The sequence below is a fragment of the Camelus ferus genome, chromosome 32 (genome assembly GCF_009834535.1).
Source record: "Camelus ferus isolate YT-003-E chromosome 32, BCGSAC_Cfer_1.0, whole genome shotgun sequence".
Taxonomy (NCBI): domain Eukaryota; kingdom Metazoa; phylum Chordata; class Mammalia; order Artiodactyla; family Camelidae; genus Camelus; species Camelus ferus.
The window spans coordinates 3,607,456-3,627,183 of NC_045727.1; the positions used below are offsets into that span (position 1 = coordinate 3,607,456).

Consider the following 19,728-nt stretch of genomic DNA (forward strand, 5'->3'; position numbering starts at 1 on the left):
CTTTCTGAAACCAAAAAATACAGTAAGTTCTAAAACGTATCTTGTCCCAAGAGTTTAGGGATGAGAGAATGGAGATCTTAGTAAGGCTGAGGCACAATTCACTCAAGGGGATGGAGGTAAGGTGAAAATCATGGGCATCAAAATTACCCTGGAAAACCAGTACTCCTAGTCATTTCCCTTCAGCTGTGTGGCTGCTTCTTGAGTTTAGCCCCAGGGGAAATGGTCAGCTTGTGTTTCAGTGCCCTTTGTATATATATATAAAAAATGTTTATCTTTAAATGATCAAACTTGGTAAGGTCGGTGAAAAATGCTCACGCCAGGAGTGACAGGTGACCTGGGTCAGAGAGGGGTGCCCCATGTCATGCTCACAGAGGGTGGGGGTGGGTGCTCCTAAAGAAAATTGATGGACAAATTCCCCTGCACTGGTGGGTAGCTGTCTCAAGTTATTTCTCTTTTTTGCAGAGCAGGAGGAATTGGGTTCCTTAGTCAGTGCGTGTAAAGTGTGTGCCCAGCAGTTGCTGTAAGTACGCGTGAGTGTGAGAGGGGGAGTAAGAAGACAGTGGGGAGGAGATGCCAGTGAATGAGAGAGGAGACAGGATGGCGACTGAATGGCGGTGTGAATGGCCGAGTCAGGGAAGGAGAGCGTTGATTGAGTTAAGAAGTTAGCGGCGTGAGGGTTTGGCTAGTCTGGCAGGGGGGTCGCGTAGGAGGGGTGTCGCTGAGGGGTGTGTCACCCCCAACACCCCTCAGCTGCTCGAGTCCTCACTAAAGAGTCCTGCACCCTCCCAGCACCTTCCAGGGGAGAATGCCCCGTCTGTGCGAGTCACAAAGGCGCCCGTTCCAGGGGTCCGAGAACGCCCAGACGTGGGGCTGGGGGTTGGCGCAGCGCAGCGGCGCAGCAAGCAGTCCTGCCGGCGCCGTCAGACGCGCAGCCGCGGCCGCCGTCGGACACGCGGTGGGAGCGGCCCTGCAGGCCGCCCCTGGTAAGTTTCGCCGCCCGTGCAGCCGCGCCTGCTGATCCACAGCGCCCCCTGCTGGGAAATGCAAAGACGTGGTGGTTGCCCCTGGCCCCTTAGGACGTTTAGCGGACCCTAAAGCTGGAAAATATCCTAGCCCCCTTCAATTAAACATAAATAAATTACAGCGCGTAAAATAACTCCAACAAACTTCCATTTACCCCATAAACGACCCCAATTTATAAAAATGTGTATGTGTTTCTGCACTCTTGCTTGGTTAGTGCTCTAGGCATACGTTTAACATTCCATCAGGTTAGGAAGCCCTGGCTTCGTTGTTTTTTTGTTTTCTTGTTTTCCCACAGGATCCTCCTCTCTCAGACCTGGCACTTACAGTGACCTGTCCCAGGGATCCTGCAGAGCTCTTCAGGGGCCAGGCTTTTCTTTTAAAGCGAGATGTTAAAATTCAGCAGCAGAGAAGGAGCTGGCCTCCTCCACCCCAGCTAATTACATATTAGACGGTAAAGATAATAGCCCGGGAGGAGACTGCACTCTGTCAGATAGTATGTGTTAAGAGCTTGTCATGTGCCCAGGACTACAGACTGTAGTGGGTAGACTGAAGCACAGGGAGCGAGAGACACTTTCCCGATGCTTCCTGGCCTGGACCCCTGGACTTTTCAGCACTTTCCAATGCATAGACAAGCTGGCAGTTTTGAGACTTCTCCCAAGAACTGCATACTCAAATTCCTGCTGGCTCCAGGCTGTTACAGGAAATGTGGGAACTGGGGGGAGGAGGAGCTAGGCCATGAGGAGGAATGGGGCCTGCAGCCAGGAGAGTTTGAGTGCATGACCCATATTCACACTTTAAAACACTGCCTGCTAAACAGAGCTGAAGGCAGGTTGAATTTGCCCTGTGGGCCTCAAGTTTGAGAACCCAGAATGAGAGGGTGGTGTGCCAGGGACCAGGACTCCTGCAGGGCTCTTTGAAGGCCCAGCTGTGAGAATGGGGATGGATCTGTTCCCAGGGGACAGAGTGGGCCCAGCCCAGAGGGCACAGAAAGGGAAAGGCCCGAGTTGGTATCTGGAACTGGAGAAAAGCCAGTGTCCCAGCGGAGCCTGGTTCTGCGTGTGTGTGTGTGTGTGTGTGTGTGTGTGTGTGTGTGTGTGTGTGTGTGTCTATCAGGGAATGGGTGGGAGTTGATGGAGCTTCCAGCTCCTGGGGAAAATCAGCACAGCCAACTAACTCAAGGGCAAGATAAACTGATACTTGAAAAGCTGGTTCACAGACAAGCTACATTCATCAAACATCTGTTATGTGCCAGAGCTTTATATATGTTATTTTATGCTGAGGGTAGGGGTGAGTATCCGCATTCTACAGATGAGGGGACTGAGGATAAGAGAAATAAAATCACATTGTCAGTGAATGTCAAGTATACTTTAATCATGCTTCTAAAAAGGTGTATTACGGATCCACTTAGGATCAAAAGAGCCCTTGAACATAGAAAAGCTCCTGGATCATACGAAATTAGAGCTGCACAAAATTCTAGAGTTGAGAGAGGCCCCAAAGTGAGTATCCTTTGCCCAAACCTTATCAGTCTAATAAATCCTGTTATAACACCTACCCCTACCTTGAAGGCTCTTCCAGAAAAAATCAAGCTATGGAACCATTGTCTTTACCCCAAGTTCCCTGCCTGTGGGAATTTTTCAACATTAGATTTTTTCCTTCAAATATGATTTACCAAAATTCAGTTAGTTCCCAAACCCTCTAGAACATATCAGGGAAATGCCAAGGGTTCTTACTTTCTCAGCCACTACTGTCCTATCACCTAGCAGCTTGAGAATCATTTTCAAGATCAGGTAAGACAGGAATGCCCTAGGCTGCAAGGAACAAAGTCTTTGAAAAGGGTGCCTTAAACAACAGTGACCCTATTTCACTGAATGAGCCTAGAGGTGGGCAGTTCCAAGAATGGGGCAGTGGCAAACAGTGTCAGTAAGGACTTCAATTTCCCCCCATATTTTGTCTTTGTTCTCTTTAGTGTGACACTGATATTTCTCCTTGCAGTCACAGGATGGTTGCTCCAGCACCACTCATCGTGCCTTCACAATAATGTCTAAAAGCAAAAGAGGGGAAAATGGACAAGTTCTTTTTTGTCACAAAGGACTAGGAATAGACTTCTTACATCTCATTGGCCAAATCTGGGTCACATGCTCATCTTTTGACCAATCATTGACAAAGGGAAATGGGGTTACTATGATTAGTGGGAACCAATCATAATTCATCTTCTCAGACTGGGCACATTGAGGAGGGATAAAGTCAGAGTCCTGTTAGGAAGGAGGAAGTTAGAGTGTTCTTAGAGTCATGCTAGCAGCTGTAACAAAGATATCTCCACATTTCATTGGCTTAACACAACAATTTCTCTTTTCTCTAACGGTTGAATAAGGATATTCATTGTTGGCAGGTGACTTCTTCCACAAGGTGATTTAGGGGACCTGCCTTGTGTCTCTGCCCATTTATGGCTCTGCCTCCCACAAATGTCACATGGGGGAAGAGAAGATGGAAATGTACATCCGCTTCTTAAAAAGTCATGGTCTGGAAGTGACTCACTTTTCTGCTCGCACCCCATTGGTGAGAATTCATGGCCCTGCCTGGATTCAGGAGGAGCTGGGATGTGTAACCCTTGGCCAGTCAGCTACCTTAGCAACAACTATTCATAGGAGAAGTGGCTGATGGGAGGCAATTAACTCATCTCTTATAGGCTGATCTCCTTTCAGCCCTGCTTTTAAGGATTATCCCAGCTTTTCCAAACTTTTTTGGCAGTTACTTCCAGTGGCTGCTGCCACCTACACTAGACCACACATCAGTCTCTGAACACTCCTTTTATTCGCTTGCCTCCCAACCTTTGCCCAGGCCGTCCTCTCACTACAAATTCCTTCCCCACTTTTCTTCTCTGCGTGGTAAACTCCTATTAATCCTTCAAAACCCAAATTGAAAATCATCTCCTTTTGCAGCTCTTCCCACTCTTTTACCCTGGGCAGGGTTCCTAGCACCTTGAAGGTGACTTATCACTGAATTCAGTTTAGCACACAGTAGGGGATTAGTTTGTGTGCTAAATAGATCTAGGTACTTCAGGCACGAGAACTCATCTCGGATTGCTTTAAGAGAATATGTTGATTCATGTAATTGGACATGACCCAGAGGTATCTTCAGGCTTGGCTCTATCCAGGGGGTTCAGATGATGTCCCCCAAGTTTCTATCTCTCTCCATTTTGTCTTTTCTCCTCCATGACAGCTTTATTCTCAGGCTCCCTGCAGAGGCAAGACGGCTGCCAGCCACTCTTGACCTCATTCACTTAGGTTAAAGTGCAACAGGGAACGGAGTTTCTCTCTTCCTGAGTGTGCAAGCTTAAATCCCACTGCTCACTCTGCTTGGACTAGCTGGGGTCATGTGCCCATTCCTGAACGTATCACTCAGGCCAGGAGGCTGGGATTATGTAGACTGTCCAAGGATCTTGCACTCTGGCCCGTCCATGGTATCAGTCCTGAAGCTGGTGGGGTTGGGGCCACCCCAGGTTTGCAAAACATGACCAGGAGTGGGGGGTGTGTGTGGCTTCCCATGGGAAATTCCACGTATTGTTACCATGGGATAGAGGAGTGCTGGGTGCCCCAGAAGCCCACATAAATATTTTTTACAGTGGACCTTCACCATGTGAAAAAACCCATATCCTACCGTATCATAACAGCCACTGTTGACTGAGCACTTAACCTTGTGCCAGGCTTAGTGCCTTATAAGCTGAACAACACGTGAGGTGGCTTCCAGAATTTCTCCTATTTTCCACATGAAGAAAGCAGGGCTGAGAGAACGGAAATGACTTGCCCAAAGTTCACAAGTGGCCAAGGAGGGATTTTTGCTGAGAACTGGTGACTGACTCAGCCACGCTTTAAACCGCTGCACTGTAGGACCCCTCAGCGCATGGCCAAGCTGGAGGTTTCTGTTTTAGGGGTCTGGGAGTCGGGGTGCAGTGGATCTTACAGGCCTGTAGGGCTCAGGGTTAACATTGGTTCCTCCTCCGAATACCCAGTGCCTCTCAGTATCACTGGATCCTGCTTTAAAAAGGTGTGTGTGGGGGGGTGCCCCCACAGCTGCAGGAGGGCGAATTTCGCTGTAACCTCATGGGGATACACTGCCCTGACGCCATTTTGCCCCTCTTCTTTGGGAACACAGGGAGCAAGAGGGTAACTGACACTCGCCAGAACCATCTGCCCAACTCCTAATAATAAATCGTGAGAGGAACAGGTTTCAGGCAAACATCGCTGAAAAAAAAACCCCTCTTCTCACACCCGGGCAGCCATCTGCCGTGTCCTCCTCATGTGCCAAGCTGTGGGAGGAGGAAGGTCTCTGGGGGGTGGGGAAGGGAGAGGGTGCTGCTGGGTCCTGCACCGCCAGCAGGGGTGGCTCACAAGTTCTCTTCCTTTCACCACTGTGGACAGGGCATCACAGAGAAAGAGAGAGAGGAACACTTGCTGGCTTTGCCCTCCCTGGGTACAGTGTCTGAGCAGAGGGAAAGCATAATCCCTTCAAGATGCCGATGGTAGGTAATAAGAGCTCCTGTGTACAGAGGGCTTCCTGTGGGGTCAGGCATTATGCAATCCGTTGTATGTATTAGCTCATCTCATCCTGACAACAATCTGTGCGCATCCATTATATAGACGAGAGACTGTAGACTCAGAGATGTTAAGTGATTCATCCAAGGTCACACAGCAAGGCTGCCTCTTCAGTATGCAATAATGAGGCCCAGCTTCCTCTCCACCCTGGCAACCCAGGGTGGGTTTTCCATGTAACACATAAGCAGTTAACATCATCACCCAAGGGTGGTCTTCCAACTTCATCCCTGCCCCTAGTACCCCGTCCTGCCCTCCACCCTTGAGCTGAAATGTGAGTTTTTCTAGTCACCTAACTTGTGCTTAATACCCACCCCATCTCACCCAGAAGAAGCACAGGAGAAAAGACTCCGAAAATTCCCAGGAACCTTCGGAGAAGACCAAAGAGCAGCTGGCGGAGGTGGAGCTTCAGAAGCTGAGGCAGCAGTTCCGGAAGATGGTGGACAGTCGGAAGTCCTTTAACTTCCGCTCTCAGCAGGAGATCATGAACCAGCAGTAAGTGTTGGCCAGAGTTTTGTACTTGTGAACTTGGAGGAAATGTCAGGTTTGGGTTTACGGGGCTTGCCTTCTCACGTGGCCTCTGGGGCTGGGACCCACTTGGGATAGCTTCAGCGGGGAAAAGAGGCTTATTCTCAGAATCCAGGGTGTCTCAGGGACTCCAGAGGGAACAGGGCACCCATGTCTCAGGGAAGGACCCAAACGAGAAGCCATTTCTGGTTCCTGTTTTTTTCATCACATGGGTTTTGCCCCTCCTTCTCTAAATCTCAGCCCTGGCTGGTGGGAGGTGGCTGCCTTCAATTCTTGAGCTACCAAGGGCCACACAGAGAGAATGTCCTTAACCAGTTCCAATCCCAAAATTGCCAGGAGAGGGAGAATCTGATTGGTTTAGCTTCGGTCCAGTGTCTACGTCTAGTCCAATTAGCTGCTGCGAGGGGGTGGGCCATATAACAAAAAATAGCTCTGGGTACTCTTCCCACAGGTTCTAGCAGTGACGGCGGGGAGTTCCCAGAGAAGGGGAAATCACCAAGCCATGAACACCCCAAAAGACATTTCCTGCTTGTGCGTCCTTATGGGATCTGCAAGATTGAATATTTGAAATTAGGTTGCCCTAGAAATTATGATGTGTATAGTTTCTTTGGGCAACAGAAAGGTGTTCCCTGGGGCTGAATAAACATTAAACAGGCATTCTTAGATTCTGGCCAAGGGTATATGATTCCTTAACCACATCCATAATGTTTATACAAGCAGCAACTGCCTGTTATTAGAAAGAATTTTACTGTTAGATGATGCGTGAAGTTCAAAGGATAAGGAAAAGGGGTTCTTTAGATTCTCCATGGATTTGACTCACTCAGAGCCACTGCTATTCCCTATGGGATCTTCATGTGAGAAAGGCATCCTTTCTCAAGACCCTTTACTGCCATCTGTTGGAAACATTGTCATTACTTAGGGATTTTGTCAGAACAAGACAAAGTACCTTCCAGAAAAGTGTAATAAATCAACAAATCAGTGATCAGTTTTCAAGCAGAAGGTGCTCCTTTGGGTTGTGCAGTCCACAACCTGCACATCGGTGCCCAGCAACCCTGATTCACAGTCTACCCTTGGTGGGCATCAGGAAATGCCTCCTTCCTGGTGTGTCTCTGGCAGTTTTCCTTGAGTCTTTCTTACCCTTCTGCACCCCACTTTACCATACCTCGATCCATTTGGTCTGGTTTCACTGTGGTGGAACTGAAGGGGAGGGGAGTGGAAGAGTGGAGATAAACACCTGTAAGTAAGAGGGGTGGGGTGAGCGAGGTGCTTAGGGCACAATAGTTAAGGAGGTGCTTTTTCCCAGCACTGATCCTGCACCTATACCACCTGAGAGTGAAGACTTCCTTAACTTTTGAGGTGTCTCATTCCCCTCACTGCAGTCCCAGCCCTGCCTACAAGACAGACAAACCTTCATTTTGCTTTTACCACTCCACCTCCACCCCTAGAAAGCCCAACTCAGATGGACTATCCCACTCTCTTTTCTCTCCACCTTAACAAAGACCTCTCCCAAGAGGGGCTTAAGAGGGGGAAAAAAGTCCCAATGGTCAGGTTGAGGAGAGAAGATGCTCTGGAACTGGGTGTGCACACCAGTGGTCCCTAGCAACATGTGGCCATTTACATTTGCAATTAATTAAAATAAATAAAATTAGAAATTCACTTCTCCATTTGCACTAGCCACATTTCAGGTGCTCAACACCACACGTGCCTGGTGGACGCTCAGACAGCACGGCTAGAGAACATTACTATCACTGTAAAACAGTCTATCAGACAGAGCTGCCTTAGAGCAGCAGTCAGCCATTGGTGACCCAGGGGCCAAGTCTGGCTGGCTGCCTGTTTTTGTAAATAAAATTTTGTTGGAGCACAGTCATAACTATTCATTTATGTGTTTCCCATGGTTGCTTTGCTGAGTAGTTGTAACAGAGAACCTCTGGACCACAAAACCTAAAAAATATTTACTCTTTGGCCCTTTATAGACAAAGCTTTGTAGACCCCTGCCCTAGAACATTCTTTGCTATTCCAGAGTGGCACTTCCAAAACTTTAAAGTGCATACAGGTCACTTGATGATCTTGTTACAAAGCAGATTCTGATTCAATAGGTCCTGGGTTGGAGCCCGAGCTTCTGCATTTCTCCAAGCTTCCAAAGGATGCTGTGGCAGCTAGTCTGCAAACCGCACTGAGCAGGGGGTGCTCAGCCGCCCAGACTGTGCCAAGAACTCAGCCTCTGTACCATTTCCCGTTGATCAGTTGCTGTGCAGTCATCCAAGTCTTCTTTTCTCTTTTCGAAATTCCCATTTGCCCACATCCCCCACCCCATCTCTTCTCCAGAGTAGACAGAGGGAGAGAAAGGAGTCTCATGGCAACTAACTTAATAAATCATTAGCACCCGAGTAGAGAAGCTGGTGGGGGTGGGAGGTGACTGCATCTCTGTGTTGCATAGTCGAAAAATCGTGCCTGATGGGTTTGCCTCTCATTACTGGAGATAATTGACTGTAAAGTCTGGAGAGTCTGCAAAATCAGACAGATGCTAGTGAGCTGCTGGCAAAAAAGAACCTGGGGGCTCCCACCATGTCTAGGTAATGGGTTTTGACAGGCACAGCTGCAAACTGTTCCCAGGAGAGGGGAAAAAAAAAAAACAACCCTCAGAGAAGGGTGGAGCAGTGGAAGTGAACTGGGTTGAAGGCCATTTGAGTTCCAGACCTGAATTGGAGACCTTAGGCAAGTCCCTTCCACTTGCTGGGGTAGAAAGCACCTCTCTGAGTTTCCTCTCATGGCCAAGGGGCCTGGAGCGTCTGATCTGGGTAAACTTGGGCTCAGGGTTAATCACACGCTGCTTTCCCAACAGCAAGGAAATCAAGACCCTGCAGGAGGAGCAGGATGAGATCACTCTGCTTTTGAATCTCATCAAGTCCTCCAGGAACTTGGATCTGAATGAGAAAAACTACATGGAGCTGCGTCTTCTGCTGCAAACCAAGGAGGACTATGAGGCCCTGATTAAATCAATGAAAATGCTGTTGGCTGAACTGGATGAGAAGGTGTGGTCTTTCTCTTAAAGGTTTAACCAGAACATGGAGCAAAGGGAAGAAGTGGGGAAGTGCCCATGATGTCCTAGGCCAGATCTGACAGACCCTTCTCCTCCACACCCCCACCCCCACTACTGTACCTCCCATGGTTGCCTTTCTAAAGTTACTGTGGTCACTGTCTCCACCACCACTGTAACCCTGATCTCCGAGCTCTATTAACCCATTTCTCCACTCCAGTGCCTCCCTATTACACTTGGAATAAATGCCTAGATCCTTACTGTATCAGTCAGGAGAGGTTAGGTTATGTTGCAGTAACAAATATCCCCTCTTCTCAACTCAGTGGTTTAAAATAATAAAGGTTTCTTTATCACTCATGGTTTAACTCTATTATGGATTGGCTAAGGGCTCTTATATCCCCTCACCCTAGGGCCAGGCTGATGGGATAGCCCCCATCTTGAACATTGCCTGGTGTTGTGGTAGAAAAGAAGTGAGATACTGAGGGTCTCACACTGCCAATTGAATGCTCCGGTGACGTGTGTCACTTCTGCTCCTGAGTCATTGGCTCAAGATAGTCTACCAAACCCACAGATACCTCAAATACCCATACTCACACCCCAAATAGTCAACTGTACCCATTCATAAAAGGCTCTAGGCAGTGCAGCCCTCATGGATCCAGAAGGCAAAGAGCTGGATACATTTGCTGGACAGTGTTAATCCCTTTCTATGGTTTGGAAGGCCCTGCGTGACCTAGCCCCTGCCTACTTCTCTGACATCATCCCATGTCATTCCTGCCTTATCTCTTCTCATCCCAGCTGCAAAAGACTTTTTTTCCCCAAATAATGCCAAGCCTTTTCTCACCGCAGGGCCTTTGTACATGCTCCCCTACTGCCTCATCCTAGTTGCTGATCTTTGCTGATCTAGTTGTTTATCTCAGCCTAAAAGTGACTTTCTCAGGGAGGCCTTTTCTATGCCCTCTCTCCAGTTTAAACTATATCCCCCTTGGATTAAGTTCCTGGCCAGGAACAAATAGCACACTCAGTAGGGTTCTCAGAAGAGTAGGGCACTCTGAAACCTGAGACAGGGAGCAAAACAGGGGGAGTAAATACCCCAACCTCTCTCTCTTCTCCCTTGCTGGCCCCCAGGACAAGGGAGCCATTGTGGATCCTTCCCAGTCAGCTTCCTGGGGCACAGAGCAGGATGGAGAGTGGATCTCGGGGAGCAAACAGGCAATCCCAGCACACCCCGTTATCCTCTCACAGCACCCCACACAGCATCTCCTTCACAGCACCTTGCACAGTGGTAATTATGCCTTAACACCGGTGTTGTCTAACGTCTCCCTAACCTGTCACCTCCTTTAAGACAAGGACCATGTCTGTTTTGTTCCCTATTATATCCCCTGTGCCTATCCCAGTGCCCAGCACATAGTAGGTCCTCAATAAATATTTACTGACTGACTGAATCTGGAAATCTCATACACCTTCCCTCTGCCTCAAGCTCTTCAGTAATTTTCTGCTGTTCTCACGATAAAGGCCAAACTCCCTGGTGTAGTTGCCGGCTCTGCTGCATCAGCCTCTCCTGCCTCTTCCACCTTCTCTCCTGCCACCTCCTCCTCTGTGTTCCATCCACACTGGCTGCCTTCATGGGCCCACACTGCTGTCTCTCACTTCCAGGCCTTTGCACATGCTGTTCCCTCTGCCTGGAGTGCCCTATCCCCTTTGCTTGGGGGAACTCCCATTCACTCTTCAGGTCTCAGCTCAAATGCCATTCCTGCTGGATAGTCGTCCCTTTATCTTCTCCTGCTAGATGCCCCTACTGCATGTATCCAAAATACCTTCTATCTCCCAGCTCCTAAAGCATCACGCTTCCTGGCTTGTTTCCAGCCCTAGACTGTAAGTTCCCTGAGGGCAGGGACCACTTTGTCTTGGTTATCATCTGGCAGAGAGCAGGGGTTTAATAAGCATTGATGAATGAATGAATGAGTGAATATGTGAATGAATGAGGAAGGAGGCAATAAAAGCCAAGGAAGAGGGAAGTTGAAGAAAAATGGGGACATGGATCCTCAGAAACATTAAGAAAGGTAACCTAGTTTAGGAATCCTCCAAAGAAAATGGCACTCACTGCCCAACACAGAAACCCTCTTGGCCCAATTCCATCCCCGTGCAGGCAGCTCCCAGGACCCTCTCCTGCTGCTGCCACCACACAATGCCCAGAGTTTCATCCTTTTAATGGCTCACTGGAGGCAGGGTTGTCACTGGGGCCTGCTTGGCCTCACTAAGTAATTAATAAGCCGATGCCTTCATGCTGGACATCTTGTGTAGGCGATGCATTTCCCCTATCAGCCACAGCCTTGAATAATGTCTCCCACTGGGCTGAAGCCTAATTACTTTCAGCATCACAAAAGCAACATCTAACACAAAGGTGTCAAAGGGAATAGACTCTGAATTTAATCACAAGAGCTGAGGTCACGGCTTCCTTTGACAAGGAACTGGAGCCCGAGGACTCTGGGGGTCAACTCAGGCAGGGGCAGGCATCCCTTCAAAGCAGGTGATGCCACGCCTAATATATGGGACATATTAAAACAAGTCATTTGTTTTATTTCATAAGAGAGCTGGTGGGGGTTTGTGTTGAGGGTGCTGCCGGTGCTTAGGACAGGAGAGGACAACAAAGTAGAACAGGAACCTGACTTGAACCTGACTTTGTCAGCGCTGATGAGGCAATTTGTTTTTGCTCTTAGGGAATTTGGTGGGGAGTGTGTGTGTGTGTGTGTGTGTGTGTGTGTTCGTGTGTTCATGCTAAAGTCTAAAGCCTGGCTAATATTGATCATAAGTAGCATTCATACACTTCACCAGTTTGTGTGAGAGCCAGTGGTTCCCTTGATGCCCGATCTTCTGAGCCACCATCTTGTCTGAGAACGTGTTGGGCTGCAAGTAACAGACTTCTTGACTGAAAGCAGCTGGAAGAACAGAGCTTTGTTTTTCCTCATGTTATAAGATGTCTGTCTGGAAATAGGCCATCCTAGGGATGGTTTAGCAGCTCTACAGTGGTGGGTTGTTCTTCTTCTCTCTAATCCTCTTGGTCTGCCTTCCCCTCATGGTCACAAGATGGCTGCAAAAGCGTAGCTGGTATAACTTCTCATGTAATCGTATTCAAAGATATGGAGAAGGGACGGGAGGTTTTCGTACATGATATTGTCTTCTTACAAGAGAGAGACTATTTCACAAAATCCTTTCAGCAGGTTTTCTCTCATTGGCCAGAGCTAGGGTATATGCCCATTTCTTGGCCACTCACTGGCAAAGGGAAATGGAATTTCCATGACTGATTTGGGATAGACCAAGGGCAACAGATTACAGGTCAAGCACCAAGCCTGGTCTGTTTGTTTACAGCCCTCCAGCGAAGAATGTTTTTTACATCTTAAAAGTTTACTTTTTAAATGGTTATATGAATACCTACATAATAGTCTCTTGTTTCCAGTCCTCAAAGCCTAAAAAATTTATTGTTTGACCCTTTAAGAAAAAGTTTTCCAACCCTCAATGTGGACCAATGATATTTATCCCTTGGGTCTGGGGCAGAGCCCACCTTCCCTGAGTAGGTTATTGGCAATAAGAAAATGTTTTTATCTCATATAACAGTAAGTATAAAGATAATAGGAGCTTCAAGGTTGGTTGATTCAGCAGCTCAAATAGGTTATCAAGGTATTTGTCTCTGTCCCTTGGGGGCAATAGAGCAGCAGCAATTCCAGGCACCACATCCAGATAGAACAATATCCTCCAGAGAAGATAGGCCATGTCTTCCTATGACTTTCTTTTAGGAATGAGAAAACTTCTTCCAGACACTTCCCTACCAGACATCCCTTCTCACCTCAGAGGCTCCAACTGGTTTAGTTCTGCCTATCCAGGAATAAATAAATTATAGGAAGAGTGGTTAGAATTATCATGGTTGGCTTGGATCAATCTTCTGGGGTGGGGCCCCAGAATACCTGTGATGGGTCAGCCACAGTGCTGGCTGTTGTCAGCTCTGCCAGCTGCCTGGTTCTGGAGCATTCTTCTGTCTTCTGCTTCTCTTGCTGCCTAAAAACCATTGTTCATCAGTTTACTGTGGTTCCTCCATGGCCCTAAATATGTGAGTAGATTTGTGACCTTCAGGACAGACTAAGCCTGACAACCGGAATGCTTTGGCCTAATGTGTTAAAAATCGGGAGATTTCATGTAAAAACTTAGATATCTGATTTCTCTTTTAAAAAACTGGAACATCTAGCAACATCAGGCTAGAATTTCCTTGGAGGATCTGTAATTAAATAGTGTTATGGGTGACACTGCCAACTCTTTTACCCATTCTCTGTGTCTTCCTAAAGTCACTGGACTTTATTCCGGATGAGCATGTACCCAGCTAAAAAGCTACATTTCCCATCTTCCCTTGCAGCTAAAGATAGACAATGAAACATAAGAAGTCTATTGGGGGACGGGGCAGGGAAAGTCTTGCTTTCCAGATACAGGTCTTACCCTTCATCCATATTGCTTCCTCTACTTTCCTTCCTGGAACATGACTGTGAAGGCTGGTGCAGTGGCAGCCATCTTTTGACTATAAGGGAGCGGCCAGGTGAATTACAGAGATATTGTGCTTACTTCCTTGAGTTACTGAACTTGAGCCAGCAATGTATTATGAAAGAAAGATAAACTATAATTTGTTTAAACCACTGTTTAGTTGGGCTTTCTGTAATTTGTAGTTGCATGTGTTCCTAACTGATACAAGCTGCTGCCCCTTAAGGCAGAGTGTACGTGCTCCAGTTTGCTACAGTTTCTACCACCTCATATTATCTTAGAGCTGGCCCACTTTATTCTTTTATACCACCTGCCTGGTCACAATTTGCAAGGCCTAGTATGTATGTATGATGTATATGTATGTATATGTATATATATATACATGTGTATATATGTGTGTGTGTGTGTGTGTGTGTGTGTGTGTGTGTATACAATTTTTTCATGGTCATAGCTGTGTAAATTTCCTGAAGGCCTGGGGGCAAGTGAAGGGAATGAAAACTCAGAGATGCTGACACAAGATCCCAGATGCAGCTGCTCCCAGAACTCATCAGCCCAAGCTCTGCATCAGGGTTCCTTGCTCCAGCTCACTGACAAACTTTCTATTCATCACTCCAAGCGCTTAACCTCCCTCATCTCAATTCCAGGACAGGAACTGGGCCATTCAGCCATTTGGCCTTGTCAAGTGTGTGCACTTCACGTCCGATTTCTTTCACTCAAATGCCAACACTCTATTTTAACAGCAACTATTTTGTAATACCTCCTTTACAATCCTGAAGTGAAATTCATCAATGATGTAATCCTTTACCCTTACTTCTTTTAAATCAATATGATGCCCTAACGGTAATATAAAGGAGAAATAAAGGGAAGTTATTTATACTAAAATTATATGTGTTTCAATATGTGAATGTTCTGGCCTGACTCACCAATACCAGAGCCAGGAAATTCTTCTGCACAGGGCCTGAGAGGAAATATTTTGGCTTTGCAGGCCGCATGGTCTGTGATGCAACTACTCCACTCTGCCTTCTTAGCAGGAAAGCAGCCATAGACAATGCAGATGACTCTGTGCCAATAGAACTTTGTAAAAACAGGCAGTGGGCCAGATTTGGCCCAGGGCCTTAGTTTGCAGACCCCTGGTCTAAAAGATGCATTCAGAGGCCAGTATTATTCATATGCAGAATCACTGAAGATTCCACGCTGTAGACTGATTGGGGCTTGTTGTAGTCAAAACTCAAAGAACATGACCCAGATTGTGCCAGTAACATGATTTCCAAAACAGCAGCCAACTCTTGGTAAAATTCCAAATAAATCAGCAAACATCTCTTGATTTATACAGTGACTACATTCCTGGATAATTAAGTGTCTATTAGGACTGAATGAAAAATACCGTGTATGTAAAAGTTTGATTCTTGGTACAGAAAATTATAGAGAGGTTTTTCACCTGCCAAACATCCAGAGGGGCACTGGAAAGTCACAAGGGATGGGGGACAATTCTTGGATGTCTGGTGATGGCTTAGATGTTGCAGGGGTGTGACATCTCATCATCTGCCAGTTAAGTGCCTCTAGTGTCCCCATCATTGCAAGAATGAAAAAAAATAAAAACAAGGTCACAGAAGGCTTCTTGGAGGAGCATGCCATTTCTGCCGGAAACCAAGGCTTTAGGGTTAGGTGAAATTTTCACCCACAGATGGGTGAAATTTACATGCACTGGTGAGAGTAAAAACTCTATAAATTGCCTCATTTTACCCTAAACTGGCTAAGATTAAGTTGAATTGAGCATACACCCAAGAGAGAAATTAAATTCCAGGAAAAGAAAGAACACTGCAGTTTTTGTTTTAGCACACTTGAGTTAGTGAGCTGTTGCATTTGTAGTCATACAGATATTAACACAGCTGGGTTTTTCCTCTCTCTCTTTTTTTCCCCCAGATTGTTCAGATGGAAAAAAAAATTATAAACCAAAAACAAATATTCGCAAAAATGCAGGAGGCCAATAACCCTCGGAAACTGCGAAAACAGATCCACATTTTGGAAACCCGTTTGAATCTTGTATGTAAGGTGTTCTCTGCAGCTCTGGAAATAGCTCTGCTTCCCTTTGCTAAGAGGGATGTCTGTGACACCATTAGCGGAACATACCCATTTCATTGGTTGACTCAGGAGAAGGTGAACTGATGGTGGGCACACGGGCCAGGCAGCTGTTTAGACTTACCACCCACTTGTGTCCATCCACTCTTATCCCGCTGTGGCCTGAGAAGCCTTTCTCCTTCTCAATCTCCACACCTTAGCACATGCTCTTGTCCCCTCAACCACTCCTGGGATGCCTGTTCATACTTCCCTGCTTCAAAAACTCCTGCTTGCTTTCAAGAAGCAGCTCAAATATGACCTTTCATCAGGCAGAATATTAGACTCTTCTCCCCTATGTCAATCTGCTCATGCTTCTCCTAGAGCCAGTGCCTCTTGATGGCAGTTGTTTGTGTCTCTAAGAAATATTAGGCATCAACATGCATAACTTGGTGAAGAGAAAACTGGTGTTTCCTGATCACCTTCAATTTACAATGACTTTAGCATTAAGCAGGATTCTCTATATTGCAAACTGGCTTAAGCCAAAAAAAAAAAAAAAAAAAAGGAAATGTATTCGTGATAGAATTGAAAAATTCAGAGAGAGAAGTTGAGCCTCAGGCATCGCTGGATCTAGGTGCTTCAAATATGTCTTTAGGACGCCTTCTCCATTGCTCCTCGGAGTGGATTTCATTCTTGGGCTGCCCACAACATGAACAAGCATGGTAGAGAAGTGTCTCTTTCCTAAGGGTTCAATCACAAGTCCCAGCGAGGATTTCCATTGGGCGAACTTGGGTCATGTGCTCACCCCTGAATCGATCATTGTGATTGGAAGAATGGAGTACCTGGACTTAAGTCACATAAATCTCCTTGTACCACCCACCTCAAGTCAGGGGAGGGCAGCCCTATCTAACTATGTGGACTGAGAGTTGGGGAGAAGTGGTTCTCCTGGAAAAGCAAAAAGAAGGGGAGAAGGAATGCTGGGCAAGTACACACCACACATTCCAGTCTGACTTGTGAAATTGTCACTCTTACAACACGAGCCAGGAGAGGAGAGTGCATTGATTAGGAGGAAAGCCTTACTATTACTAAGAGGAAAGCTCTTTCCCAGAACTGACTACCAGGCTTTAACCAGCCATGGTTGAAGCTAACTGGACCTGACCTCTCTCTGCATTCCCTCAGTAGCCTGAAAGCTGCCCAAGGGCAGGGCCATGTCTTTTAAATATCCAGATACGGTGATATGCAGCCATGCCTAGGATGTGTGTTAAAATGCAGATTCCTGGGTCTCCTCCAAATTCACTGAATCAGAACTTCCAGGGCTTGGCCCCAGGCATCTGCACTTTCTTAACAACTCCAGTGAGGCTGAAGTCCCCTTGGTTTAAGAATCATGATGCCTGGCACAGTGTGAGGCTCAGAGTAGGTGCTCAGCAAGCATCTGTTGATTGAATGAATTAATAAACGCATGCATGCTTTCATGATGACTTGTCCACAGAGGTCTACTTTTTTTGACAGGTCTGTTCAGATTTTCTGTTTCTTCCTGAGTCAGTTCAGTAGTTTGCTTCTTTCTAGGAATTTGTCCATTTCATCTAAGTTTATCTTAATTTGTTGGTATATAGTTGTTCCTACTATATTCCCTTATAATTCTTATTTCTGTAAGGTCTGTAGTAATGTCCCCTCTTTCATTTCTTAGCGGTCTGCTTTTTGTTATCTCAGACTGGTCCCCTTTCTCCTCTTCCCTAACCAGGTCTGGCTGTGCCTCGTAGTTGATTAGGGAGCTGTCTCTAAAGGTTATTTCAGGGTTCCAGAATATGCTGTGATCCAAGACTTGGCTGATTGTTCCCTCATGGTGTCACTTAGCTTGTTCTTCTCTCCCTTGTAATTGCTGAAAACTAGAAGTTAGGCATAAAACCAGTTGATAAACTTGAAATCCAGGATAAAAGAACTTGTCAAAGGCCACTTAGCTAATTGGTAGCCAACTCAAGCCTCTCACCCCGCCTCCAACCATTGCTCTGTGGGTGTGCGGTGGGAGGTGAGGGGAAGACCTTTCAACCCTCTGGCTGCCTTCTGGAAGCTTGACTCATGCCCCCAGAGTGGGCCTTGTCGTGAAGCACTGCCCTCCTCATAGGTCACTGTACACTTTGACAAGTTGCTGACCACCAACGCTAGGCTCCGGAAGGAGATTGAGGACCTGCAGTATGAGAAGGCTGCTTATGACAACGTCTACCAGCAGCTCCATTGGCGCCTGTTGATGCAGAAGAAAACAATGAATGTGGCCATTGAGCAGTCTGCGCAGGCCTACGACCAGAGGTGGGCTCGGGAGACCCTGGGGCAACAATGTCTCTTAGCCCCCTGCTGAGCTTTCTGCTCTGGGCCACCTCTACCCCCTGTGCTTATGTCCTCGGGAACCTTAAATCATCATCATACTGACTCTGGGCACTGATTGTGCGTCTGCCAAGCATGATGCTAGACGCTCTGGGTAGTATTTCAACCCTCACAACAGCCCTAGGAGTTATTATCCCCATTTTACAGACCAGGAAATGGAGGCTTAAAGAAGCCGAAATACTGACCTGAGATTCAGGTAAATGGCAGATATGATGGAGATGAGATTCAAACCCCTACACTCTGCCATCTCCTCCAGGTGCCCCTGCCTCTAGCCCAAGGGCCATCTCAGTCACGACTGTCTCCTGCCTTCACACCCAGAGGGGCAAGAGGAATACAGTTTAGCTGTGATGAGTACACATTTTGGAGTCAGAGAGATCTAGGTTTGAACACTGGCCCCATCACTACCACATTGTTGTAGGACCTCTTTGGGTGGTAGTGAGGAGTAAATGATATATGTACATAAGGGAGTGTCCGGGACAGTATTTGACAAGTGGTGATGCTGATGGTAATCGTGATGATGGTGATGGTGGTGGTGATAATGATGGTGATGGGAAACCACTTCCTGGGGGTGGTCTAGAGCTGTCAGCTCCTGTCGTTCAGGTAAGGAGGGATGTTCCTCCACTCCCAGAAATGTCATGATTAAAAGAAGTGATGGTCATTGACCAGGCAGGAAGTCCGTCTGGACTGGTAGGGAGAGGTGGGGAGAGGGGAGGGGAAGCAAGGAGCCTCTGGACACTCAGCCTCTTGTCCCACCTGCCCAGGCTGGAAGCCATGGCTCGAATGGCGGCCATGAAGGACCGCCAGCAGAAGGACATCTCTCAGTACAACCTGGAGATCCGAGAGCTGGAACGTCTCTATGCTCACAAAACCAAGCTCAAGTCCTTCCTGCTCATCAAGCTGAATGATCGTACTGAGTTTGAGGAACAGGCCGAAGAGGAAGAAGGTAACACTGTCCAGGTTCTCTTTCTCTCTCTCTCAACTGACAGTGCCCAAGTCTCCTGTTAGTAGGGTCACCAAATTTAGCAAATCAAAATACAAGATGCCTAGTTAAAAATTTCAGATAAACAATAAAATTATAGTCCCATGCAGTAGTTTGAGACATACTTATACTAAAAAATTATTTGTGCTTTATCTACAATTGGGACATATTAATACCTTTAAAAATATATTGTTCATCTGAAATTCAAATTTAACTGGGTGCCTTGTGTTTCATCTGCCACTCGAAACCTGCAGAATGTATCCTCACTTTGTGGCTCTGCTTCCATTGTTTAGAGGAGGAACTCGTGTGTCAGGGTCCCCGAGACCTCCCCCAGGTTTGGTGATTCTCTAGGAGGACTCACAGGACCCAGCATGTGGTTGCACACGTGGCTGTGATGTAGCGACACAGAAAAATCAGCAAAGATGAAAGGTGCGTGCAGTGAAATCTAAAGGAAACCAGGCCCGAGCTTCTGGGATATTCTGCCAGGGGAGTCACGTAAGACACGCTTAGTTCCTCCAGCGTCCACTTACGACAGCACATGTGAAGAGCTGTCTGCCTGGGAGCCCATTAGAGACTCGGTGCCCAAGATTCCTACTGGGGCTGGTCACGTACGCATC

At 47.0% G+C, this 19,728-nt stretch overlaps 1 protein-coding gene across 24 annotated transcripts in view; it reads left to right on the plus strand.

Annotated features, from left to right (window-relative positions):
- The window catches only part of CCDC63 (coiled-coil domain containing 63), a 76,595-nt gene that overhangs the window by 12,226 nt on the left and 44,641 nt on the right, over positions 1–19,728 (plus strand). For 9 of the 24 annotated variants that reach the window (XM_032471809.1, XM_032471796.1, XM_032471807.1 and 6 more), the window contains 6 exons: positions 5,442–5,542; positions 5,941–6,107; positions 8,983–9,172; positions 15,622–15,741; positions 17,876–18,057; positions 18,894–19,075. In XM_032471809.1, the coding sequence (XP_032327700.1) occupies positions 5,534–5,542; positions 5,941–6,107; positions 8,983–9,172; positions 15,622–15,741; positions 17,876–18,057; positions 18,894–19,075 (850 nt within the window). In that variant the 5' untranslated portion in view covers positions 5,442–5,533. Of the gene's footprint in view, positions 1–462; positions 521–789; positions 984–1,318; positions 1,475–5,431; positions 5,543–5,940; positions 6,108–8,982; positions 9,173–15,621; positions 15,742–17,875; positions 18,058–18,893; positions 19,076–19,728 lie in introns of all 24 variants that reach the window. The other 15 variants (XM_032471795.1, XM_032471794.1, XM_032471808.1 and 12 more) reach the window with 8 other exon arrangements.